Source organism: Cnephaeus nilssonii, assembly GCF_951640355.1.
Source record: "Cnephaeus nilssonii genome assembly, chromosome: 18".
NCBI lineage: Eukaryota > Metazoa > Chordata > Mammalia > Chiroptera > Vespertilionidae > Cnephaeus > Cnephaeus nilssonii.
This window is the reverse complement of record NC_137089.1, coordinates 38566472-38594382: the sequence shown is the minus strand read 5'-3', so window position 1 is coordinate 38594382 and position 27911 is coordinate 38566472. Positions and strand designations below refer to the sequence as shown.

At 48.6% G+C, this 27911-nt stretch overlaps 1 protein-coding gene across 2 annotated transcripts in view; it reads left to right on the top strand.

The window, feature by feature from the left end:
* Positions 1 to 7245: 7245 nt before the first annotated feature.
* The window catches only part of SLCO5A1 (solute carrier organic anion transporter family member 5A1), a gene marked incomplete at its 5' end in the record, with an annotated part of 99727 nt that continues 79061 nt past the window's right edge, over positions 7246 to 27911 (top strand). For both annotated transcript variants that reach the window (XM_079796700.1, XM_079796699.1), the window contains one exon: positions 7246 to 8158. In XM_079796700.1, the coding sequence (XP_079652826.1) occupies positions 7246 to 8158 (913 nt within the window). The remainder of the gene's footprint in view (positions 8159 to 27911) is intronic.

The following is a 27911-nucleotide window of genomic DNA, read 5'->3' as shown; positions in this document are numbered from 1 at the left end:
AAAAACTGCTCCCTCCCCTGCCCCTTGAGGCCTGGTGTGGGAGGAGTGTAGCTGCCCCCTCCAGGGTACAGCACATCCCTCATGGTTTCCCCACACTTGGCCACATCATGGCAAATAGTCCCCTCAAATTACTCAATACAGTTGGCAGTTCTTCTTATGAGAGCTCTGATTACCTCCCCTCCCACCTTCCAATTTCTAAACATGGTGAGTTTCAGATATTGAGAAAAAATATGAATGATGCAATCCGTACTAAAGTGTGAGTGATTGATAGCATAATCCCTCAGGCATATTTTGTTTGAAAAAGAGTTGTGTGGACAAAATTAAGAGAATTCCAAACTGTGCAGTTGAGGTCCCCCCGCCCCCCCCTCCCCCAAGGCCCTCTAAAGAAAATGCTCACCTCCTAAGGATAGAACTAGCATCAGATAAAAGGTTTTCTTAAACTTTTCAACAAAAGTAGTCTGACTGAAGGGAGTGGCCACATACTCCAGGGAGTCTAGTATGACAGTGGCCCCAAGTAACCTTAAGCACACACCACATTTCTTAAAAGGGTCCTGTTTTATTTAAAAGCACATATATTTGAGTGTTTATTTCTACCCCATAATATGTCTCTGTTAATCATTTTATTTCCAAAATGTAATAAAGGTGACTTTCTAGGAAGATGTCTCATGTTTATCATGTGACTTTACTGCTGGCAGGTGGTCCAGGGCTTCTGGGGACATGGGCCTCCGTTTGAGAAGCCCGGAGTGCTGAGAACCCGGACACATTGATAATGGGACCACTTGTTTGGCAGGGGGTTTTCACTTTCTCCCGGACCTGTGTTTTCTTATATGCTTTCAGATCTCAGGGACATTCTAAGATTTGTGATTAACATTTCTATTTTAGACAGCTTAATATATTTCACTCCCCCCCCCCCAATTGGGTTTATTTGACTTTTACTCTTCTTTTAAATTATTTACTTATAGGTTACATTACTTTGATGCAAATTGCTTTAATTTTATTTTATTTTTCAGGCGTAAGTCACTTAATATTTTTCTTGCATAAAAGTATCTGGTGGCCGCAGCTGGAGGCTGGGCCCTCTGAACAGAAACTCTGGTGGGGTCTTTACAGGATGGTCAGTGAGTTCCTGAGAGGGAGGCTTGGTGGACACGGTCTCTTTCCAGAGGTCAGGGGTGAGATCGCTGTAGGTCTAATGGCATCGAAGGTGGCCTTGGTGCCGTGGCCAGTGTGGCTCAGTAGGTTGGGTTTTTTGGGTTGTGTGACGTGCGGTGCTAAAGCTGACTCAGTCTGTCAGCCCTCGCAGGGACCTCACACCATAGGGCCGGCGTGACCGTCTTCACGGCACCCCAGGGCCAGGTCTGTACCGCTTCTGAGCGAGAAATACCAAGTGCTGTTCAAGAGCTTACAATTATTATAGTTAGCAGTACTGTATTGGATATTTGAAAGTGGATACCTAAAAGTTCTCATCACAAGAAAAAAATTTGTAGCTATGTGTGGTGATGGGTGTTAAGTACACTTACTATGGTGATCATTTCTCAATATCTACATAGATCAAATAATTCTGTTGTATACCTAGAACTCATACAATGTTATGTGTCAATTAGATGTCAATAAAAATTTAATTTAAAAAAGGAAAAAAACATGCAAATTGAAACCAGGCATGCCATAAACTACTTTTTTTTTTTTCCAAATCAAGAATAGAGGTATAAATTAAATATGTCACAGATCTTAATAATCTGGATACGTCTTCAGGGTCTGTGAGTATAGCTGCATTTCAATATTTAAAAAAAGGTTACCTTAAAGATATAGTTTGTTTCCTCTCCAACAACCGATTCCTAATTCAAGTCCAGCAGTGGCAGCTGTGTATCATATTGTAAGCCCAGAAAATATCCTGGGCCAAAGCTCGGTTCTCCTGGTGTGTCTGGGACACCTCTGAAGTGAACCCATTGAAGGAGGAAGGAAGGGGTGGAGAAAAGGCTCCCTCTGCCTCCCCTGTCCCATTTCCCATAGCAGCTGGACTTTAAGCCCATAGAATGCCCCGGGTAATTCCTAAGGCTACCCTGTTATAGATCTGGAAAGAAGCAATTTAAGTGTGATTTAGACTGACTAATGGCTTGGAAGGAGCATAAGCAAGCCTGGAAATTTGAAATCTTCAGTCATATTCTTCTCCCAATACACCTCACAAGGCAGGCGTCCTGCTCTAGCCAGCCACACTCTCTCACATCGTGTGACATAAACCACAGGGGTAGCAGAACCCCGTGATGTGAGTCCATTTCCTTCTCTGAATCCAAAGATTCGGGCTGATGGAGACTCACCTGGCCTTTCCAAAGTCACATGTAACTAGGAAAGAGAAAGCCAAAGAAGTGTCTCTCTCTCTTTTTTTTAAAATTACTTTATTGATTAAGGTATCACATATTTGTCATCAACCCCCCCCCCATTCCCATCCCAAACCCCCACCACACTCATGCCCCCATCCCCCTGTTGTCCGTGATCACTGGTTAGGCTCATACACAAGCACACAAGTCCTTTGGTTGATCTATCTCCCTTGTCCCCACCCTCCCCTACCTTCTCTCTGAGGTCTGACAGTCTGATCAATGCTGTTCTTGTTCTTCAGTCTATGTTGTTCATCATTTCCCCTAGATGAGTGAGCTCATGTGATACTAGGAATACACTTATAGGAACCGAAAATGAGACAAGCAATAATGGTTATGCTGAGAGGCAAATGAATCAGTCTATAGTGAGTTTCTTTCTGGGCCAACAGTTCTTTTGAGTCCCGATTTCTATGTCCAACAGTTGTTTATGTGTACATAACAGCAATGATATTTCGGTTCTGGATGGTGGACAAATGGTGGTAATGCAGGTCCCACCCTCTCTGGTTTGGTCCTGGGCAATCTGCAGTGACGCACATCTGCTGACTGCTAGTATGGCAAGGCATGGTCAGCGTCTTCCATCTCTGGACTGTTTCTCTTCTGTAAGAAGTGTCTCTTGCTAAATGTTTTCTTCTTATTTCCTATGTGGGTAGCAGCTAACTGGGCCTTTTAAAGTCTATCTACAAATCATGATCTTTCTATTAGTGGCAATAAAAAAACCTTCCGGTTCTTAAAGTTGTTTCTAGCATAACCATGGTAATCCACCATGAATAAACACAGCGTGTTCCAGGGACATGGCTATTTGACTTTCAGCACAGAAGCCCTCTGCTGGGCACCTGCCACAACTGATTGAATTTGCTGTAGAACAACCGTATGTCTGGGCTGGGGCTGAAATGAGAGAATGCACCAAAGAGCTTGGGAGGATGTAATAGGAGACAGATCGATCCTGTTCGAATCCAGAGTAAGTGCAGATCAGTATTCAGGTACAGGAAGTGCCATAAATCCTTGCCCACTGGGCAGGGTGGCTGCTGGAGTCACATTGCCGTTTTGTGGAGAAGTAATGTGGGGCTTGATGGCGATCTCCAGAAGAGGGGACGGTGGCAGGGGATGTTCGCCAAGGGTCAGCTGTGGGTATGGTGGTTGTTGGACCAAAGTGGGATCGTTAACACACATAAGGTGCGTTGGAAAGCCAAGCTGCTGTACCACAGTAAGGGAGAGAACGTAGGGTCAGGTTTAAGAGCTTGGACTTTTGGACACATGGGTTCATAGCGTCTACAGATTAGCTGTGCACCTTTCCCAAGATACTCAATCTCTTTGCACTTCACTCATCACGTCTGTAACGTGGAGACATCACATCTGTAACGTGGAGACAATGTCCAGTGAAGTGGCTCTTGGCATGGCAGCGACGGCCAGCGTAGTCACCACAATCTCCCCGTGTCAAAGTTCACCAGGGCCCCCCTGCTTGCTACAGCTCCTGCTCTCTTTCAGCTGTCATCCTACTTGACTTCTGCATGATCTTCCTCACTCTCCTCCTGGCAGCTCTGGGCTGTTGATTCCTAATCCATGTCCCCAGCCCAAACCTCCTGTGTGGCATATGTCAAGTGATTTATGGGGCCTGGAGACTTGGCTGTCCCAAAGGCATGTCCAAGTCAACTCCTCTGAAGTGAGAGCCATCTTTCTCCCAAAGTGTGGTTCTCCTCCTGTGTGTTCATTGGACCTCAGCCCCCCAGCCACCCAGCGTGGGACTCCAGAGACACCCTCCCCTGGCCGGTTTTCTCAGGCGCCAGACGACCTCAGTTTCCAAGTCTGGCCACTTCTACCTTCTCAGTGCACCTTCAGCCAGCTCCCCCCTCTCAACACGCCCTGTAATGAATGCCTTAGCACATTCTGCTCAGAGGTAGCTTCCTAACTTGTCTCAGCGCTCTCAGTGTGGCCTCGATTCACCCACCACCGCCAGAACCTGCTTGCTGGTGAGCAAGTCACAGTGCCACTGGTCCTTCAGGGCCGACAGCACACAACCTCTGAAGTCCCTGCTGACCTTTTTTACGCTGCCTCTCTGCCTGTCCAGTCCTCTGGCCCATCCCTGAAGTCTCCGTGGAAAACTTAGCATCCACGGACACACTTGCTGCCCAGTGCCCCTGTGCTTTCGCCCACGCCTTTCCTGCCTGGAGATGAAGATCTAATAGGCTAATGGATCTTGGGTTCTCCAGGGGCACCTAGGATAGAATTGACCGCGTTGTTTTAGCCTGCTTACAGGGGTAGTCCACAAGACAGTGCTTTCTTAGTGGAGGGACCCTATTCTGTTCATCTTTGGTCCCAAGAACCTGCTGTGGTCCCTGAGACATTGTGAGTGGCCACGGACAGAAATCCTTTCTTTATTCAGCATGGACTCCCTGCCCCAGCAGCTGACTTTTTGGAAGACCTCCCTGGCGGCTGCAGGGTTCCCGGCCAGCCCCCGCCGCGCAGGTGACAGGCAGCTGGGAAGCTCGCCGCCTTCGGGCTGGGCTGGGCCGCCGCCGCGCGCCTGCGCCCTCTGCTGCTCCGCTCTCCGAGCGTCTCTGTGCGCTTGTGTCTGTTTGGGGAGGAAGAGAGGCTTGGGTGACAGGCGAGGCGTGGGGGAAGAGTTCAGCCTGAGTCACAGCCTTATTCACTGATTTCTGGGCGGCTGGACCGATGCTGCCTCCCCAGGCGGCTCCCAGCTGCTCCCGCACCGGCCCCGTGCGCGCCTCCTGCCGCTCCATTCTCAGCCAGCCGGACTGACCGACAGACTCGCGAGTGAGTAGCCGCGGCCGGTGCGCCCCCGCAGCGCGGCGAGCTGCCTCCGGCGGTCCTGTGCCCCTCGCGGGCTTTGTGTGTGTTTGTGCGTTTGTGTGTGTGTGTGTGTGTGTGCGCGCGCGCGGGGGTGTCCCTGGGATTCCACGCCGGCTCGGGAGCTCCCTGTCCACCCGAGTCTGCGCGGAGGTGTGGGTGCCCCCCTCCCCCCAGGCAGGGGCCCGTGCGCCCCCGGTGCGGGAGGGTGTTCGCCGGGATTCCCCGGCTCGGCGCGTGGCCGCCCGTGGGGTTCCCCAGGAAGGCTCCTAGGCCGGGAGGCGGCGGGGAAGTCCGGGCTGTGAGCGGCCGGCAGGCGGGGAATCTGGGAGCGGGTCTGGCGGGCAGAGCCGAGGGAGACGCCGGAGCGACGCCCCTGCAGCCCAGCCTCCCCGCCTCTCTCCATTCCCCGTCTTCCTTTCTTTTCGCAGCAGCATCACAAAAGCGCGCTGCGGAATGAAACCCAATGCAGCGCAGTCCTGTCTCCTCTCCCACCTGGTGCACACCCGCGCCCCCCCCCCCTCCACCCCCCCCCCCACCCGGGCTGGGAATGGAATGGAACACACCTGTTTTCGGCTTACCCCGGGGACACACCTGTTTCCAGCTCTCGCTGAATTCAACCTGGTGCGGATTTGCGCGAGGGGCTCCTGCACAGACAAACCGTGTGCGTGCGTGTCCGCGCGCGCGCACCCCGGGCCCACCCTGGGGGAGGGCGCTGGGTGTGAATGGCGCACCTCTCGGCGGGCCCCCGCGGGCCAGCACCGCTCCTGGCGCCCGCGTCTCTTTGTTTGGTTGTGGCCCCGCCACCCCTCCACAGAGCAAAGTAATTTTCGGTTTCGCTAGACACTGGGCGCTGGGACTTGGTGTGGGCCGCGGCCTCACACGCTCCGAGCGGGTGTTTGTCATTGAAGAGTTCTTTGGCGCGGGGGTTATTTTTAGTGTTGGGAGTGCAGAGGCCGGCACGCTGACCTTTCTGCGGCTGCTCGGGCTTGGAGTGCGCGTCTCTAACAGATGGGGCAGACAAGGATTCGCATCCAGGCGCGCGCACGTGCCTGCACACAAGTGTGTACACACATTTCTACACACTCCCCTCCCCCCCCATTTAAAAAAATAATTGGGAATGCATTGTTTGTTACACACACACACACACACACACACAAACTTTTCTTTGTTCTTTCGGGCATTTTCTATTTTGAGTTAATGGAGTAGGAGTACCAAAAGGTTGCAATTAGTTCACTCGCATAAAAGACGCTGCCTCTGAGTCAGAGCTGCCAGGTTGATGATTATTAACATATAAAAGCAGATGCAATGTTTATGGCCAAAGGGGCGGGGCGGGGGCAGGGCCTCCATAGACCATGAGGGAGGGTCTCCGCCAACCGCCTGCTGTGTATTGTTCCCGCACTGGAGGCTGCCTCCTGCCGCCGCGGCCGCCGCCTCCAGGGCTCTGCTCCTAGCTCATCCCCCGGTCCCACCTGGGGCAGCCCGAGTTCCTCCGCGCGGGCCCCCGGGGCGCGAAACGCCAGCCCCAGCCGCAGCCGTCCTTTGCTGACCTCCCTGTCCCTGCTTTACAGGTTGGCATCTTTGCTCCCGAGGGTGTCGCGAGCCGAGGTGGAGAGGACAGCACGCCTCTGGCCCAGCCCCCTGGGCGGGATGCGTCGCAGGCACCAGCGCTGAGCATCCCCACGCTGGGTACCGGGCGGGCGTTCTCGCTCCGGGAGGCGGGCCGAGAGGCGGCGGCGGCGGCGGAGGGGATGCGCCCAGGACGTCCGAGGCTCCTTCTGCGAGCTACCACCCCGAGGTGGACCCGGAGCCGAGCTCAGCGCAGGACCGCGAGGACCCCTGCCCCCTGGGGCGCGCGGCTGCGAAGCTTCTTCGGGGTTGCGTCTGCGTTCAGGATGCCCTGGGCACCTCCCTGCTGGTGAGGATGCCCTGCTGCGCAGCTCTGGATCCCCCAGCCCCTGTCCGTGGAGGGCACGACTGCGTGGGCCCAGCTTCGGGCCCTCCTGCCGGTGGATGAAAAGCGCGGGAGTCCTTGAATGCAATCAGCGATCGAATCTAAACTCTGAGAGCCATGGAGGCGAGCACCGGGCTGCAGCCCCAGGCGGGGGAGCAGCCGGAAGCCCCGGCCCCAGTGGGAGCTGTCCAACAGAAGCGCGAACCAGAGACCTTTAGGTCCAAGAGTTTACCCGTCCTGAACAGCGCCTCCTGCCGGCCGGATCTCAGCCCTGCGAGTGGTGCAGGCGCCAAGCCAGGCTGTACGGATGCTTCGGGCCCCCAGGAGTTGAAACAATGCCTGAGCCGGCTGGCGTCCAGCCCCTCCGCCCAGTCCACTTCGGCAGAGATGGCGGGGCTCGTGGACTGCAACCACAGGGTGGACATGGGCAAAGCCATGTCGGTGTCGTCCACGCTGGCTACCCTTCAGGGGAGAAGGTGCCTCTACGTGGTCCTCACCGATTCGCGCTGCTTCCTGGTTTGCATGTGCTTTCTGACCTTCATCCAGTCCTTGATGGTCTCCGGGTACCTGAGCAGCGTCATCACCACCATCGAAAGGCGCTACAGCCTGAAGAGTTCGGAGTCCGGGCTGCTGGTCAGCTGCTTCGACATCGGGAGCCTGGTGGTGGTGGTGTTTGTCAGCTACTTTGGGGGCCGGGGTCGGCGGCCGCTGTGGCTGGCCGTGGGTGGCCTTCTCATCGCCCTCGGGGCGGTGGTCTTCGCTTTACCTCACTTCATCTCGCCTCCCTACCAGATCCAAGAGTTGAACGCCTCGGCTTCCAACGAAGGCCTGTGTCAGAATGGCAACTCCACCGGGACCTTGGAGCCTCCCGCCTGCCGGAAGGACTCGGGAGGGAAGAATCACTGGCTCTTTGTGGCTTTATTCGTTTGTGCACAGATCCTCATTGGCATGGGCTCCACACCTATTTATACCCTGGGACCAACCTACTTAGATGACAACGTCAAGAGGGAGAATGCATCCTTGTACCTAGGTAAGACTTTCCTGTCCTCTCAAATAAGCTGGAGTCAAAATCAAAAGGAAACCCTCTCTTTCCCACTTTCCTGGAGACTTTGTGTATATTTACAGACACTGTATTACATATGTATTATAAGCATTGCGTTTCAGTTTGGGAAAGAATCAAAAAGTTGAGAGCCCTCTGAACTAGTTTTAAGATTCTCACTTCATACTCTTTTCCCAAGTAATACAAACTTTTGGCTATAAGGTAGTCTGTCTGTCTGTCTCTCTGTCTCTCTCTCTCTCTCTCTCTCTCTCTCTCTCTCTGGAAAAGCTCTAATTTATCAAGTTTACCTTCTAATAGCTGTCCTTCTAGAAAGCTTCCAGAAGGAATAGAAGTAGCCAGTGTGTGGAGTGAAGTTGCTGCTTGCCTTTCCCATCCCCAGGAGCTTGGGTGAGGAAATACCCAGACTACGTAAAACATCCTTCATTGCCTCCGTACCTGCATTTCTTACATTTCGCCTGCCTCACTTAAACAAACAAACTTGAGCGATATCTTATGACTAGGTTGTCCTTATGTAGAAGCAACTTCCCAAGTTTATCCAAAGCTATTTTCATTGCTGGTTGAAGACCCCTCAGTTACATGAACTTGGGAGTAGAATCCATTATTATTTTCTGAACAGCAGTGGCTCTTGGATTCGGTGAGCTGACTTGCATGAGTCAGCTCCTGGGGACAGGGGAGCTAGGGTGGAGTACAGGGTTCTCATGTGAGGCCAAGCAGCCACTGTGGCCCGTTGGAAGATGTCGTTCCTAGAAATCTGTGTGATTGGCAGCACCTTCCTGCACAAGCTGCCCCTTCAAAACTGGACTCCTAGGTGATGGATTTGAAGCCTTGGGAAGGATGAATAGCAGCTGTGCTGGCTATGATATTTGTTTTTCTGTGTTTCTCTACTGGAGTCCAACTAAAAGAAGAGAAATGATTTTACTTTATTAAAAAAAAAAAAGGTAAATAAGCAAATACCAGGCACATCCAACAACTTATCAGCTATGTACTGATAGGATCCTTGGTGTGGGGATAATAAGGTTTCAAAGGACAATGAAAATGATACCCAGTTAAGAGGGCTATGCTTTTTCCACAGTAAAACTGCTGTCCCCAGACTCTGTTATAGAGGGTGTCTGAACCATTTAGAGTAACTGGCCCAAATTCACTAACACAGGAGTTTTCTAATTTATTTTTGGTATTAAATGCAAGAGAAAGAAATTTCTATTTAGGACAGAGAGGAATTAGCTTGCTTGTTGCTTTGCCTGCAAGTTTTCTAACATTTATTATGATAAGTTTTCAAGCATACAAAACGAAATAAGGACTTTCTTTCATATATCTGCAGGAGTTTTAACATCCTAAGAAAGTTACTAATCATTCCCCAATATACTCATACTAGAGGCCTGATGCACAAAATTCATGCAAAAGGGACTCGGCCCTCGAAGCCCCGGCTTCGTCTGGAAGGTTGTCCAGAAGGTTGTTCAGCTGTCCCGTCTAATTAGCATATTATGCTTTTATTATTATAGATATCCACTCCATATTCAAATGTCCTCAAACCAGGAGCCAATCAAGTTCACTCGTACATTGCACTTGGCCCATTAGCATTTTGTAATCTAGAACAGGGAGTGCCTCAACATTTTTCTTTTTCCAGCCCACAGGTTTTTGAAGGGACAAGGCTAGTTGACTTGTGGAATGTCCCACATTTTAGATTTACCTGAGTAAATCATGGTGTCACTCACCTGGTTCCTCCACTCCATATATTTCTTGTGTGCTGGAAGTTCAGTCTAAAGGTGTGATTAGACTCAGACAAAACATTTTTGGTCAAACTACTTCATGGCCAGTTCTGTGTTTTATATTATTTGCACCTGGCATTCATTGGTGATGCTGAGTTTAATCACTTGATTGAGTGGGTGATTGACAGGTCTTTCTGTCGTAAATATACATTTTCTCCCTCTGAAATAAGTAAGAGTGATACCTTGACTCTGTGTACCTATCTCCATATTCTCACTGATCTTTGCTTCTATTTACTTTGAAAACTTGGATCTTCCTTCCATCCCACTTCTGGGTACCAGTGACACAAATTTCATCAAAAACACAGCAGAGCCCTACACAATAAACATCTACTAGTAAGAGCCCAGAAATTTAATTTTTAACTCTCCACCAAGGAGAAAGACAGCAAGCACGTATTGAGTCCTTGTTCTGTGCTGGGCACTCTGCTACTTAATGGGAAGAGCAAAAATGAGGCATAGTTTCAACATCTGACGAGCTTTCGGTGTAACGAAGAAATATTGACAATGCAAGGTAGGGGTGTGAAGTGACACGTGCAAGGGGAGGGAGGTTACACAAATGGTGTTGGCTTCCCCCCTCCCCTTCCTCTCATTCTTCTCCTCCTCCTTTTCCTTTCCTCCTCCTCATTCTCCTTCTCCTTCTCCACCTTCTGCTCCTCCTCCTCGCCCTCTTTCTCCTTCTCTTCTTTTAGCTATTGACTACTGATTTTTTTTTGGAAAAAAGTTTGATGAATGCCTTAGGGAACCCATGAGAATTCTGCTTCACGTTAAACGGATCTCAGTGAATGCTCCGGTGGTTTGAGCATCAGGACTCTTCCACAGATTGTTTTATTTAATGTTCCCAACGACCTTATGACACGGAAGTTGATTTCCCTATGTTGTGGATGAGGAAACTGAGGCTGCGAGAGTTTTAGGGGTTGCTTCAGGGCTTCAAACCCAGGCCTGTCTAACTAACCCCAGAGCCCTTCAGCTTCCCTCCACGCTGCATGTCCTTTGGCAAGAGGCTCTGAGAGCTAACTGACAGCAAAGGCCGGGCCGTGTGCAGCAGAGTTCTCAGAATGGCCTGAAGTCATTAAAACAAGATCCTTCTCGAAACCTTTTTAAAAGGAGGCTTTATTGGTTGCTTCTGTACCAATTGAAATAAGAGGGATTACTATATTCTTAGAACATGAGCAGTGTTAACCTAGTATGATATGGATTTTTTTCTTAATAAACAACTGGTTAAATATCTTTGGTACTTTTTACAAAACTATTCTTCTTAGATTACCCTTTTAACTACCTACTCCTTTCTTAACCTTTTTGTCAGTCTTTTCTTTTTTAATATATTTTTATTGATTTCAGAGAGGAAGGGAGAGGGAGAGAGATAGAAACATCAATGATGAGAATCATTGATTGGCTGTCTCCTGCATGTCCCCTACTGGGGATTGAGCCCGCAACCCGGGCATATGCCCTTGACCGGAATAGAACCTGGGACCCTTCAGTCTGCAGGCCAAAGCTCTAGCCACTGAGCCAAACCAGCTAGGGCGATTGATTCTATTTTTTAAAAATAAATATTTTTATTATTGATGTCAGAGAGGGAAGAAGTGGGAAAGAGAGAGACAGAAGCATCAGTGATGAGAGAGAATCATTGATCGTCTGCCTCCTGCATGCCCCCACTGGAGATCAAGCTTGCAACCCAGGCATGTGCCCTGACTGGGAATCGAACCATAACCTCCTGGTCTACAGGTCGGCGCTCAACCACTGAGCCACACAGGCCAGGTCGCATGTCCTATCTAATAAAATGATAATATGCAAATTAACCATCACTCCATCACAAATATGGCGGCGCCCATAGCCATAAGATGGCGGCACCCAGTCCTCTCAGCCCCGCCAGAGTCCCCCACTCCCGTGGGGGCAGCCACTGAGAGCGGGCAGCATGAGCGGCCTGGCAGAATGCTTGCTTTGTCGCCCCGGCGATGAGGCAAGCATTCCGCGCCCGGCTGCGGATGGGCTTCTGGGCTGCGGAGAGCCTTTGGACAGCGGGCGCAGAGTGGCCAGGCCCCGCACAGAGCTACTGGTGCACCAATTCGTGCGCAGGGCTACTAGTCTTTTTATAATTGGAAAAAGGCAAGAAACACTGTGTAGGAAATCACCCGTTAGAATCATTGTACAGGGAAATCTGAATCAGTGTTGCAGCAACATTATATTCTGACTGGTCGAACTTTCTGAGAACCCAAAGTCTTGTCACCAGAGCTTTCTGCATGCCAACCATTGACGACGACCTTTCCTTAATGTGTGAACATTTATGTAATGTGTGTTTGTGTCTCATGTAACACAACAAAAGCTCTTTTGAAATTTGAGGGGCTCTGTGGTGTCCCCGGTTTCACCACTGTGCCCGCTGACTCTCAAGGATGTCCCATGGGCCAGCATGGAGTCCCCTGGCCTTTTCTGGCTGAGGTGATTTGGGGGAAGGCAAGTTTTAGATTTTCCAGTCTGTATGGCAAAGGAAGGCAAGGGAGGTGAGGGAGGTGAAAGACCACTGAGTGGCCTCTAGTTGTATCTGCACACTGGTCATGTTTTCTCTTTTGCTTCAATAGTCAGAAAATTCAGGCCTCCCCCCCCCCGTCCGCCCCCAATCAGTATTAATAACCTATTCTAAGTGGCTGGGAGCATTAGTTTTCCTGATCTTTTTGTGGGGATTTTTAAAGGATCCAATAAAGAGCACCCTTCCCCCTCACTTGAGTTCTGAGTTGAGGAGTATAGCGCATATCTTTGTGCAATGCACTTTCTGCTAATCCCAGCATTAAAGGGACTGAGCCATCCAGCCACAGGAAACACTGCACCTCCCCAGGCTGGCAGCTGGGGGTCTCCCACGTGGGCCGGGTGCCCAGGTGAGACGCATGCCAAGAAGGAGCAGGGCCGGATTTTTACTCCCACGTGCATGCTCCCTTCCAGGAGGCAGGAAGGAGGAGGGAGTTGAGCTGAGCATCCCCGTTTATTCTCAAATCCATCGATTACCTGAACCCTCTTCTCCTCTCTGGGCGGGAACAGCATGGGGGTGGGGCGGGGAGCCCGGAAACAGGAAGAGCGGGCACACACGTACACTATTCCCTAAGACTTATGACTGTTTTTAAATCTGCTTTACTTTTGCTTGTCTTTAAATAATGTGTTTATCTTTACAAGCCACATAAAATCCTTTTGGGCCATGGCCAGGGCTGCTTAGGGGTAGAGCATCAGCTCACACACTGAAGGGTCGAATGGTTGTGGGTTCGATTCACGGTCAAGGGCATGTACCTGGGTTGCAGGTTTTGGTGCATGCAACCAATCCAAAGATATCTCTCTCTCTCTCTCTCTCTCTCTCTCTCTCTCTCTCTCTCTCTCCCTCCCTCCCTCCCTCCCTCCCTCATTCCCTCCCTCTCTTCCTCCTTCTCACTCTTTCTAAAAATCCATGGAAAAAATATCCTTGGGTGAGGATGAACAACAAAAAAATCCTTCTGGGAAGTAGGCTCGGTACAAATCGTGAATAAGCACACAAAATAATCTCCACTGAAAGCACTCCTGAGGGAGAATGGCGCTGGAGGGATTTGGGGAGATGACCCGGACACGTGGGGAAAAGTGGGGTGGATGCAGGGCAGGGGGCGCAGCTTCGTGTTAGGATGTAGTGTTTTACAGACGCCTGGGACAGTTAATGTGTGTCAGGTGGGCAGGGCTTCTGGACCCTTAGCAGCTACGGAATTGACAGCAGCTGCCTGGGGCCCACTTCCGCCTGTAAGACAAACTAGTTGGCTCAAGATGCTGAGAAACAAACTCCAAATTCTAACTGGAGAAAAGGGTTTACGCTTCATTGTGGAAACGAAAGTGGGGTGCACATCGGTGTGTTCAGCCCACCTGCAAATAACAGCGAACAGCCAGCCTGTTGGTAGCATTTCCCATATGCTTTTGAGTTCTGTTATTTAAGTGGTTCAAAACTGTGCTTCTGAAACTTGAAACGTGTGGGTGAATCCCCAGGGTGTCTTTTCAAAGCGGAGATTCTGCTTCTGTCACTCGGGGGTGGGGTCTGGAATTCTGCGTTTTTATAAAACTCCCAGGTGAGGCCCGTGTTGCTGGTCCACGGGCCACGTTTGGAGCAGCAAGAGTCTAAAGGCCACAGATCCTTGCCTCTGTGGACAGGTGGGGTGTCTCTCTCTGGGCTGGGGTGGGAGCCACAGTTGGCAAAACCAGCTTTTGATCGAAGTTTTACTTCATCAGGAAGAACCCCACTGTCTCTGACTGCATCTGCAGAAGCAAGATGTCCATTTGGGGTGTTTTGTAACCTGGGGCTACTCTTTTGAATTCCACAGTTGTGTGAGGTCAGTGAGAGAGAGTGGCCTCGGACAAATGATGTTCATTTTGACATTGACCTAAGGAAGCACCACTTTCTTTATTCCGCCCACCACCCTGCAGGCTCCGTGCTGAAGGGTCTCTCTCTCATTCGGTGCAACTCTGCAGTCAGAGATAAGCCTGTGAGCTCACCTTGTAAGGCCCTTGCTGAAAGAAAAGCAGACAAACCCATGGCCTTGGCTTTGCTTTTTTCTTTTTAAACCATCTAGAAGTTTCTGCAGTAAATTGGGAGTTTGGTGACAGGCAATGTAAGAGCTGAGCGAATTAGAAATGATTTGGAGACCGGGGATCAGTTTTCCCTTTGCAGGTGATCAGACAGAAGAGGGGCTGAGTTCTCTCCGGCAGGAACAGACTCTAGCCAATGTGTGTCCTAGAGTTCGTCCCATTCAGCCCCATTTGAAAAATGATCATTTGACACACGAGGAAACCCAGACTGCAAAAAGGTAAAGGATTTGCGCTATGGGACACAGTATGGCAGTCCTTCAATCAATTACAAATAGAATCATCACATGACCCAGCCATCATGCTTCTGGGTATACATCCAAAAGATTTGAAGGCAGGGTCTCCAAGAGATATTTGCACACCATGTTCCGAGCAGCATTATTCACAATAGCCAAGAAGTGGAAGCAATCCACGTGTCCGTCGATGGCTGAATGGATAAAACAATGTAGTAGATAAAATATAATGGGGTGTTATTCAGCCCTAAGAAGGAAGGAAATTTTAACTCATCCACAATGTGGATGAACCTAAGTGAAAGGGAACAGTCACAAAAGGAAAGATACTATATACTTGCACTTATATGAGGTACTTAGAGTAGTCAAATTCATAGAAATAGAAACAGAATAGTGGTTGCTGGTGGGAGCAGGGCCATGGGGAGTCCGTGTTTATTGGGTACAGAGTTTCAGTTTGTATGATGAAAAGTTGTGGAGGTCTGTTGCACAACAATGTGACTATTCCTAACATGATCAAACTGCACACTTAAAAATGGATGTGACGGTAAAAAACACATTACAGGATTTGCCCGAGTCATACAGTCAGCTTGGTTTGTGTCTGAACTGATTTATAGATCATAAACCAGTCTGCATTAAAAAAAAGCATTACCACATAAATGGAAATTTGAAAACTCCAAGGCCTTGATGGCAGTCACTTCTCCCAGCCTCTGCAGCATTCCAGCCTGTGCTGGTTGGGGTGGGTCTGTACATCCACTAGGAGACTTTTTTCTTCAAGTGTAAGGGAATTGCAAGGTAGGCCTTCTGGGCATAATTTTAAGAAGGAATAGGGATTGTGGAAAAGAGAAATGGAGGCAAAGTAAGTTGTAGAGTAGGTGTTTTAGGAAGGAAGCCTTCAGAGACAAATGAAGGTGGAGAAACATGCCTGGCCATTTGTATTACCCAATTGTGTCTTTTTGGGGGAAAGAGACTGGAACGTTCAGAAACGCAGACCGTGTTCAGAAAGGCCGTGCTCTGCTCTGTTGGGAGCTCCTGCAGGGGAAAGTGTGCTCACCCTGCTTTATCCATCTCCTGGGAGAGGAGAGAGAGGTCCCACAGCTGCCTGGTTCTCCTCTTCCTAAGCCCGCGGTTGGCAAACTGCGGCTCGCGAGCCACTTGCGGCTCTTTGGCCCCTTGAGTGTGGCTCTTCCACAAAATACCACGGCCTGGGCGCGTCTATTTTGAAGAAGTGGCGTTAGAAGAAGTTTAAGTTTAAAACATTTAGCTCTCAAAAGAAATTTCAATCGTTGTACTGTTGATATTTGGCTCTGTTGACTGATGAGTTTGCCGACCACTGGCCTAAGCCATTTACAGGGCTCGGGTGTCACGTGTTCTGAATCTCAGTTCCCTATGGAAAACTTCATGGGCTGGTGGTCATTCTAAACAGTGGTTCTCACCTAGGGTGACTCCCCCCACCCCCAGGGGACACACTTGGTAATGTCTGAAATCGGTTTTGATTGTCACAACTTGGAGGGCACCTATTGGCATTTAGTGGTGTTCTGCTAGTGTTGCTGTAAACATCTGACAGGGCACAGAACAGGCCCACAACAAGAATTTACCCTACAAAAAAATGGTCCATACTGATGCTCTAAACATTTTTCATCTTAAGCATTTAAACTACTCTGTTATCTTGTGTTTCTTATATCTTGGAACTGGAAATATAAATCTCTAGGTCAAAGAATCAGAAACCATTGAATATTTGGATGGAGAAGATCCAGGAAAAACATGTCTTTGTAGATAGGAGGGCCTTCTAGCAAACCAAGGGTAGGAAATACAAGTTAATTGTGCATTACTCATCACTACATCATGGCTCAGTAGATTCCATGGTAACTAAATTATATGAAAATATGAAGAGTTTTATGGTTTTTATTGTGACTTCAGTTCCCAAACCTTAAAAAGGTTTCTAACCATAGAGATTTCTAGACCATATTATTAGAGTTGGGAATAGTGTGTGTGTGTGTGTGTGTGTGTGTGTGTGTACACGTATGTACTAAAGGGAATGGTAGATGAGAGCGGTTTGGCTCAGTGGATAGAGCGTCGGTCTGTGGACTGGGGGGTCCCGGGTTCGATTCCGGTCAAGGGCATGTGCATTGGTTGCGGGCACGTCCCCGGTGGGGGGTGTGCAGGAGGCAGCTGGTCGGTGTTTCTCTCTCATCGATGTTTCTAGCTCTCTATCCCTCTCCCTTCCTCTCTGTAAAAAATCGATAGAGTATATTGAGGAAAAAAAATAAATAGAGGGAATGGTATATCATTTAACCATATATCTGAGCTCTGTTTTAGTGGTGATGGCTTTAATAAAAGACAACATTGAGATGAAGAATTCAGTGGGGCTTCGGTGCTCCCTGGGTCTGCCACTTGAGTGTGTCACTTGTGGATGTGGAGAGTTATAATCTGGTGTGGTCTGAAGCTGTCCACTGGGTGCGCTGGATCTGGGGCCTCTGGAAGGTGTAAACCAGCCACTGCCTGGGGCCACCTGGCAGGAGCTACGGAGAGATCTGCAGGTGGCTGCAATTTGTATTGGGTTAGGTTAGGAAGTACCCAGGCGAGACCCCGCTGTGAAGTAAGGCAGGCTGGTGCTAGTGCTGGGTCTTGGGCCACTTTTTGATAGGTTTGGGGCCTACTGGTGCCAGCTGCTGCTTGTTTGAAAGATTTTAAAGTCTGAAGCCTGAGCAGGCCATTCATATGCAAAAGCTGCTGCAAACAGCTTGGGTGGAGCTGCAAATTGGATAGGATGTGGTCTCAGGGAATCACCAGGGTGGAGCAAACAGTGTGGGCTTAGCTCAGTGGTCGCCAAACCGCGGCTCTCGAGCCACATGCGGCCCTTTGGCCCCTTGAGTGTGGCTCGGCGTTAGAGCCACTTCTTCAAAATAGACTCGCCCAGGCCGAAAACCGACTTCTGCGCACGGGCCACGAAGTTTCAATCGCACTGTATGTGCGTGCGCGCCCGCACGTGGTATTTTGTGGAAGAGCCACACTCAAGGGGCCAGAGAGCCGCATGTGGCTCGCGAGCCGCGATTTGCCGACCACTGGCTTAGCTGATGGAAGCTCAAATGTGGCTGCCAGTCAGCTCTGCCATGGGTGGAGGTCCCAGCATTGGAACAATGACCCTTGCATCTCAGTCTGGGAGAAAGCCACCCTGAGTTCCTGCCCCGATGTCAGGCAGTCCGTTTCCTCCCGGTATGTATCTGGGTCCCCCAAAGCCGCCCGGTGCTGGAGCTCAGAGGGGCCGAGTCCTAGTAAGTTCATGAGCTGGCCCTTTAAAATGAACACCTGGGTCTCCGGCAGCCCCTGTGTCACTCAGCCGCCATCCCTGCTGGTGTTTACAGACCGAGGTTATGGGGACTTTGCTTCCCAGCTCTGGAACCCTGGGGGTTTGGTGTGGGGCTGGGACCCCTTACTTCTCACAGCGGGGCTCTGCAGCCTAGATATCCCGCACGATTAAAAAAAAACGCCACAGGTGAGTGTCAGACCAGCCTGTTCTGGGCCTCTGCCCCTCCTACTAGTCTCAATGTACATTTTTACTTCTCTAGCTGTAGGATTTCCATTCAGCCAGATTTCAGGTGGTCCTGAAAGATGATTGTTCTGTATTTTAGTTGTAATGTTGATGTGGTTGTGGGAGGTGGTGAGTACCGGTGTCTACCTACGCCACCATCTTGGTTCTCTCCCTTTTGCCATTTTTTATTTAAAATGTGTTTTAAAGTTATAGTTGATATGTTAAATATATGATTTGCAATTATTTTCTCCCATCCTGTGTGTTGTCTTCCCACTGTTGATTGTTTCCTTCGATGTGCAGAAATTTTTAACCTTGGTGTTGTCTTACTGCCGATTTGTAATTTTGTTGCCTTTGCTTTTCAGTTATATCCAAGAAATGATCACCAAATCCAATGTAGAGAAGCCTTTTTCCCTATGTTTTCTTTCAGGAGTTTAATAGTTTTAGGACTTACATTTAGGACTTTAATCCGATTTGGGTTATTTTTTTGTGTATGTTGTAAGGTAAGGGTCCAACTTCATTCTTTTGCGTGTGGACATGCGGTTTCCCATCACCATTTGTAGAAGAGGCTCTCCTTTGCCATCGTGTATTCTCGGCTTCCTTGTCAATAATTGGCAGCTGCTTTTGTTTTTCATGTTTTATAGATGAGGAAATCAAGATTAAATAATGGGCTCAAGGTCATCTAAAACGTGGCAAAACCAGCCCCCAAGGTAATCACCCAAAGCCTGAGCTTGAACTTTCAAAATTATGGGGAGGGAAAAGTTTATAAACCTCCGGTGTGCCTTTGGCTGAGTTCTTAATTTCATTATCTAGAAAGGAGACAAGGAGGCAAGGCTGGTGGCTTTTTAGGTTCCTATTGCTTCTGAAGTTCTCTGATTCTTGGCCTTTCCAGCCCTGCTTGGTATGGTCTTGTTCTGGAACTTGGGACTTGGGTCTGGAGAGGAGATGCAGCTACTCTGCCTTTCAGAAGCTTGTCTGTGAGCACGTTCCCCAGCCCCTGGCGGCTTGAGCCATGCTGCCATGCGCCAGCTGTCTGTGGGGAAGCAGGCCTGCCTGTTGCTTCCTGTTGCTCCTATTTCAGGCAGCTGTGTATTACCTGATGGGAAATGCAGAGTCCGCTTCCCCTCCCGGGAGTTGTGATGGCTTGTGGAACTGTCACCCTGCAAAAATGCTAATCCCTGTTTCCTAATATAGCCTAGAAAGGCAGGTGCAGGTTACTCTTGCTTAAAAGTAAAGAGCATATTTTTGTAACTAATATTTTCAGCAGGATGAAATGGCTTAAGTTTGCAAGTATATGAAATTGAATCACTCAGTTCCTGACTTCCTAGCATGTAGGAATTCTTAGCTGTTATACTTTAGTAATAATAGGTTTTGGTCTTATCAGATGCTTTCCCATTTTTTTTTTTTTCCGGCCTTGAATTCTTATAAAGGAAATAGAAGTTTTAACTTTTGTTGTTGTTTGTTTGTGTGTGTGTGTGTGTGTGTGTGTGTGTGTGTGTGTGTGTTTGTAAGGAGAGGTGAGAAATTTAAGTGAACAAGACTGTGGGTAGTGAATTCCAGACCTGAGACTTTCTGGCTGTAAATCAACTTCTGATCAATGTATAAAGGTGGACCCCCAGTCCTGATTTGCACAGTGTCTCTATATTATTGGGTGAAAGATATTTGCCAGTTTCTGGTCTAGAAATATGCTTACGTCCCTGGGGTGTAATTTCAGCTGGAAGGGGAACCTTTCCGGATTTGAATTGCATTTTAATGACTTCACTTCAGGTGGAGGACAGCAGTACATTTTAACACAATGCAAAAGTCTTCCTGAGATAAATCTGAAAAATTTTCCTATGGGAAAGACTTACTTAAAAAAAAAAAATATATATATATATATATATATATATATATATATATATATATATATATATATACTAGAAGCCCGGTGCACGAAATTCGTGCACGGCGGGGGGTTGTCCCTCAACCCAGTCTGTACCCTCTCCAATCTGGGACTCCTGGAGGGATGTCCGACTGCCCGTTTAGGCCCGATCCTGGTGGGATCGGGCCTAAACGGGCAGTCGGACATCCCTCTCACAATCCAGGACTGCTGGCTCCCAACTGCTTGCCTGCCTGCCTTCCTGATTGCCCCTAACCGCTTCTGCCTGCCAGCCTGATCACCCCCTAACCACTCCGCTGCCAGCCTGGTTGATGCTTAACTGCTCCCCTGCCAGCCTGTTTGCCCCCAACTTCCCTCCTCTGCCAGCCTGGTCACCCCTAACTGCCCTCTCCTGCAGGGTTGATCACCTCCAATTGCCCTTCCTTGCAAGCCTGGTCCCTTTCAACTGCCCTCCCTTGCAGGCCGGGTGCCTCCCAACTGCCCTCCCCTGCTGGCCATCTTGTAGTGACCATCTTGTGTCCACATGGGGGCAGGATCTTTGACCACATGGGGGCAGCTATATTGTGTGTTGCAGTGATGATCAATCTGTATATTACTCTTTTATTAGATAAGATAGAGGCCTGGTGCACGGGTGGGGGCCAGCTGGTTTGCCCTGAAGGGTGTCCCAGATCAGGGTGGGGTTCCCTTGGGGCATGGGGTGGCCTGAGCGAGGGGCCTGTGGTGGTTTGCAGGCGGGCCACGCCCCCTGGCAACCTAAGTGGAGGCCCTGGTATCTGGGATTTATTTTCCTTCTACAATTGAAACTTTGTAGCCTGGAGCAGAGCCAAGCCTGCTGTTCCCTCCTCCGGGGCTGCAGCCATCTCTGTGGCAGTTAATTCACCTTCTACAGTTGAAACTTTGTTGCCTTAAGCGGGTGGGCCCGGCCAGGGTGTGCTTTAAAGCTTTGCTTCCCCTGTTGCCGCCGGCAACCCTGGCCTGCTCTCTCAAGCTCCATTCTGTTGCCATTTGTTTGAATTTGTTTACCTTCTATAATTGAAACTTTGTAGCTTGAGTGGAGGCTTAGGCCTGCAACGGCTATGGAAAGCTTGGCTTGCTCTGTTACCTGGGAAACCTTGCTCTCTGTGGCTGTAGCCATCTTGGTTTGGGTTAATTTGCATACTCGCCCTGATTGGCTGGTGGGCGTGGCTTGGCTGGTGGGCGTGGCTTATGTAGCGGAGTGATGGTTAATTTGCATATTACCATTTTATTAGAGAAGATAATCTTAGAACAATGATCTGAAATGTGGTTTTGCTAGCTTTTAAGGTGTCTCTAGTTACTAGTATTTCATTCCTGTGAAACTCTCAAGAGAAATGAGCTTTAATTTCTTTAGGAATGGTGGAGGGCAACGGTATTAAATGCAAGAAGGGAAGGGGCTGGGCGGTGCCCCTCCCAGTGGCTGGAATTAGTGTTTCTGGTTGTACAGCGTTGTCCTCCACGCACGCGTTCCAGAGCTATTGTCCAGGAGTGGCCTGTGGGACTCTTACATGTATTCTCATGGGATATCTACTTATTCACTTACATGACATCTCATACCACTTTGGGAATGATGAACTTGGGACTTAAACCTTCCAGGTCACCCATCCTATAGAAATGATAAACCAGATGTAAATGGCTCATTTGTTATTTGACACAAACTCAGCTATAATCACAGAGATGACTTTGACCAAATCATGTCACTTTTCAGGACCTCAGTTTCCTTTCCTGTAAAATGACCTGGTTTGACCATACCAGAAGACTTCTAATCTATGGTGATGTTTTGAAAGTTTGAATAGGGATTGGAGCAGTGAGAGGAATATGCTATAAACTGTATTTTTAAAAAAATATATTTTTATTGATTTCAGAGAGGAAGGGAAAGGGAGAGAGAGATAGAAACATCAATGATGAGAGAGAATCATTGATTGGCTGCCTCCTGCACGCCCCCTACTGGGGATTGAGCCCACAACCTGGGCACATGCCCTTGACTGGAATCGAACACGGGACCCTTTAGTTCACAGCTTGATGCTCTATCCACTGAGCCAAACCGGTTAGGGCCATATACTGTATTTTTTTTAAAAAACTAACCCTAGGAAGTGGATCCTTATCCCCAAGGAACTTACAGTCTAGTTTGGTTGTTTAGCACCATCTATTCTGGATGATGAGATGATCTGTGGGCTGTGATCCCCAGCAAGTCACTCCATATCTCAGGATTTCAGTTTTCATATTTGTCAATGGATGGAATTGGAGTCTCAAAGCGTCTTCCTGGGATTAAACTGTCTGATTTCTTCTGGACCTACTGTGGCATCGATCCTGAAACCAGCATATTCAAGGCAGTTGAATCTTGTGGCTGCTGGAGCTGGGCTGCCTGGGTTCGAATCCCAGCTCTTCCAGGGCCAGTGTAACCTGGGGCAGTTCTGTGGCTTCTCCCTGCCCAATCCCACCCCTGTTAACACCGGGCTCATTGTGGGCTAGTTGTGAGTGAATGCATGTGAAGCACTTAACACAGGGCCTGGCCTGGCACATGGTTGAATGCTAAGAAAAGTGGGCTGTCATTCTGTGAAAAAGTTATCCCTGTCCAGGAAGAGAGTGGTGTTTGCTTTCCTGGTAGCGGGCAGGGTGCAGCTTCTCTCGTGGCTTTTCCGACAGGTTGCCTGCCTCCCAGGCCGTGCTCAATGTCCCCGTGTTGATTGCCCTGAGCCAGGTGGAACGAGGCACGTGGGTTCCATTACATCACCTGAGTTCTTAATTGGGCGGCGTCTCTTCTGGAGGCATCCACCCCTCTCCCTACCGCCCACCGTAATGCGTGGACTCCGTGCTTCCTTGGGTCTGGAATGGCCGATACCTTCCTTACAAAGTGGAGAGTGACCCTGGGGAGGAAGAAGACAAAGCTTTCAGGTTATAAATAACTTCCTGATGAGATGCTCTTGCTATGGGCTTCTGATAATTAGGATGGGAGCTGTTGGCTATAATCACCTTTAATTGCTAAGGACCATCGCTATGCTCACGGGCTGTCTTTATGCTTTTTCTGTCCTATGCTAGACTTAACACTCTCTGCTCAGGTCTCTAACCAGCAAGTTCTGGTAACCTGAGAGCATTTTGTGGTTCCTGGAGTGGACCTATGACTCTCATGGGTAGTGTGGCTCTCGTGGTTATTATAGAAAGGGCGGTGGGGAAGAGGATGTGAAGGAGCAGGGAGCGAATGCCAGGGAAATACAGAAATGGGCCTTGATCGGATTGTCTCATAGAGGGCACGCAGTCTGTGTGTGTGTATTAGAGCTGGGGGTGAAGGAGAAAAAACAAAGTGAGTGGAAGAAATAGCTGCATCTTCAAGCCTTGCTTCCTACTGCCTGCCAGAAATATGCTACACCAGCTGGGCCCTCTGTCTCCACTTTGAAGGCTTTTGGCTACCTATAGTTACACCTGTCAGGGGTCTCAGAAAAAGCCCACAGGCTCCACTTCTACTCCAAATTCTCAGCCAGCTTGCTCTGCCCTGGCGCCTCCCATTCATGTTCATTGCCTGGGGCCTCGCTTTCTTCTCCCCACCCAGTGCCTGTGGGTTCCAGTGGACTTTTCCTCAGATGCTGTTTTGCTCTCTATTAGCTCTTCCTGGCAGCTGGCCAGTTCTGCTGTTATGGATCGCCTGCTCAGCTCTCAGAACGCTCCTGGGGTCTGGGGCGCTGGGATTCCCTTGCCCAGGCGTGAACTCCCACTTTAAGCCACACAAAGTGCTTCGCTGTTACAGCTCTCAGACTCCATAGGGGTTATCTTGTGTCTGTGGCTGGTGAATTCACCGGGTTAGACACCGCCCAGTGTTAAGGAGGCTCATGACCACAGCTGAGTCAATTACCGCAGCTCTGTCCCATAATGCACTGCTCTCATCTTGTCCTGTCAACTTGCAAATGAGGTTACTGACTGACTGACCCTCCAGAAGGCAGGGGCTAGGAGCAATGCTCACCCATCCCCATTGCAAAGAACAAACACTAAGACAAAATACAAAATCCCTCCCCTCTCTTCTCTCCTCCCTCCCCCCAAACCCTTCCCACTTCAGGTCATATAAGGTATGGCAGTACATGGAAAATGTGTAATAATAATTATAATTAACTTGGCATACTAATGATGATATGGTAATTAGAATCATCATCTTGTAAGTAGTCCTGCGAAGGCAGAGTGTTTCAATGTTCTGACCCAGCTGGTTTTAAATGACTGAAGTGATTCCAGGTCTTTTCAGAGTTTCTTTTTAGCATATTTTACTGTGTTTTGATAGATGGCTTGTTTCTTTGTGTGTGTTTTTGTTGTTGTTGTTTCAAATTTGTATGTATGCCAAACAAAGTATTCACATGTTTCATTGGCAACTGTATTTAGGTTAAAAAAGAAGTATTCCTTTTCCTTGTTGATGTTGAGATTCTTTCATACCTAAAAGGTAAATTGTTACTCCAGCAGAGTTATTAGGCTAAAAAGTACATGCTGATTACTGCACATTTTCTTTAATGAGTTGATTTCAGATTATGCTGGCTCAGTTTTGAACCCATAGGCTGCCATGCTTTAAGAAAAATTGATACGCAAAAATAAAAACTTAGAATACTTTTTTTCAGGTGGGAAGGTGAATTTCTTACTCTACAAGAAGGTGTTTTTTACTAGTCTATGAATTTCCTTAGCTATGATTATTAAAAAAGTACCCTACTTGTAGCTTTTAGGAGCATATCCATCCATTAAAATCTCACACGTGTATACTCTAATGCCAGATATTTATTCTCCACCAGTCACAGAATCTGGCCAAAAAGTGCCTCTCCCCCTTTCGAGTTTTCTCCTTTTTTTATTTGGCAGCATCTGTGATTTTAATTTGAGGGCTATTAATCATTTCATTTCCACATAAGCTCCAGGTGGCGTATGCTTCTGAGATGCACAACTGCCTGCCGTACAAATCAACATAAAGCTTTGAGACTCAGGCACCATCTCTTCAGTCAGCTGGATATTAATAAACTTTGGTATTTGCTGAAGGGGGGCAGCATGGGAGACTGGAAAGGAGTTGGGCTGCAACCTGAAGCTTGAGCCTTGGTGTTCGATGCGGTCTGGTCTCGCCACTTAATCACCCTGTGATCTTGAGCCACCCAGCTGTTCTGATTCATCTCATTCACTTTGAATAATAACTTGTCCTCTACCTCGGTGATACATGTGGCAATAAGATGAAATGAGAGAGCTGAAGACAATGTCCTTTCACTCATCAGAGGTTCATGGACATACACTCTGTGCTGGATGCTGAGGTATGAGGTATAACTGTCTACTGGGGAAGACAGATAATATACAAGTAAAGGGCAAGTAATTACAAATCCTGCTAAGTGCTGTAAGTAAAGGAACCCACATGGAATTGCATTTGGGAGAAGGTTATTTAAATAAAAAGATCCTTAGAGGAAGCCATGTGTAAGCAAAGGCTTAAGGGACATTTGAGAACTGTGACATGGAAAATGGAACATCAGTTCAGAATTCTGATATCAAAAACCTTGGAATGGCCTTCTCCCCCCCCCCCCCAATTGTGTTTATTTATTTTGTTCTTTAGATTCCCATATAAGTGAAATCATTTTTGTCTTTCTCTGACATTTCACTGAGCATAATACCCTCTAGGGTCATCTACGCCGATGCAAATGGTAAGATTTCATTCTTATTTACGGCCAAGTAATATTCCATTGTATATATGTACGGTAGCTTTTTTACCACTTGTCTGTGGATGGGCACTATGTCTTGGCTGGTGTAAATAATGTAAATAATTCTACCCAATGAACATTGGGTAGAATGGGCTTTTTAAATATGTCTGATCATCATAAAAATGTAGCTTCCTGGAGCCACCTGTGCAGAGGGTTCTGCGTTAGTAGGGCTGTCTATGGTCACGTCCTTGAATCTGTACTTTCTAAAAGCTTCCCAGACGATCCCGGGACACTATTGTCCAGGAGAAATCCTGGTCAGAAACAACAATTTCCAAGGAATGGCCATGGCCTGGTCTTACGGTTGCTTCCCATTGCTGTGTGTGGTTCCTACCTCATTCTCCACCTTCCTGAAGCTTCTGTGATACAAGGGTCTGGGCTTCCCCATCACTGTTGTGGAGCTGGTCCCAGTTCCCAGCAGGTGTGTTATATGGTGGGGGAGGGGAGGAGACTTCTGGATTCTATTTAAGTGGGGGAAGGGAGCTCTGCTTACGGACATTGGAATTCTGGTAAATAATGTTCAGTAGACTGGTGGGTTGTTTTGGAAATCTGAATGCTTTTTGTAACTCTACCTATTGGAAACATTCAGAATTCTAGGAAAGTAAGCCTGGAGAGTCCTCACGGCAGAATTCATTGTCCTTTTGCCCTCTGCCTAGTTTTAATAAAACTTTAATGTATTTTAACACCTATTTAATATAATCAAGTAGTTTTAAACATGGAATTAGTACTAGCTTTGATGTTGGGGTCCTTGAGTCAGAAGGAACTGGGAGCCTGTTTCTCTTCTCTCTCCCTCCTGGGGTTTTGGGGAAGCCAGTAGCAGCATGTTTGAGAACATAGAGTAGCCAGTGAGAGGCTGTTAAGCATTTTGTTTCTTCTCTGTGCTCCAAGCTGTATTGTACAAGGTTAATATTAGCAGCCCAGTAGAGTTTAGTGGCTGGTAGGGTGTGGCCAGTGACCAGTATTCCTTTGGAGCGCAGCCTGTCCTGAAGTGGAGAATGGTTGGAGTAGTGATTCTTAGGTGTCCCGGGGGGTGAGCTCCAAGTCACCTCTTATGCCCAGCGATTGCTGCCTTTGGGACCCCCAAAGCTTGAGGATGCTGGTTGCTTTTGGTGAGAAGGAGTGAATACATGGATTTATCTTCATGAAGCACCTGTGCCTGTGAGGGCTCACCCTTGCCTTCACACGGCAGAACCCGGAAACGTCCAGGTTTCTCTGACAGGAGGGCCTTTGGGTAGGGCGAGGAGCTCACAAATAGGACTGACCCTCCTATTCACCGCCCCTCCCCCTGAGGCTGCCTCACCTCTGTTTCTGCCTCATTTCCACACGCATCCTGAGGCCTAGGAGTGGGCTGGTCGCCTCCCGCCCCATGTGCTAACAACTGTGGGACAGACAACCCCTTCCCTGGTTTTCTTTAAACCAGGCTGCCGTTTGTAAAAGACATCCACAAACACAGAGAACGACAGGGAAATAAACGCCGAAAATACAAGATGCGGATTGATTTCTAAGGGATAGATTTCAGATCCTAACAAAATTGCCTTGCTTCCAGGCCTGGTTTTATCCGACATCCTCTCTTGGGAATTCTAATGTCTCCTCCCAGAGGACAGTGAGAAACTCACACACACCTGGCAGGGACCTCATCCACCCTGGTCTCTGACCTGCTTCATAAGGAGACACTGTCTTATAACCGTCCCCCTTTCCGGCAGCAAGATTCCTGCATGTCAGGATTCCTTCCCGGCTGCTTCCTCCTTTCTCCTTCTCCCCGACAGGGGGGTGAGGAGGTGTGGGGGACTCACCTGGCTGGTAGAATCCCTTGAGAGACATAGGATGGTCTTTTAGCGAGACCCGTGGGTACCACTGAAACCAAGGGACAAGCCCAAGACGCCAGATGGCAGGCTTGGGAGAGAACAGGTGAGGGAGCATGCAGAAATGTGCAAGTCCCGGTCTTCTTTCCCTGACACTGGAGATGATAAGAGGAGATGAAACACATCAGCTGATGACAGTGCAGTCCCTGTCATTGGATGCTGTCCAACTCCCAA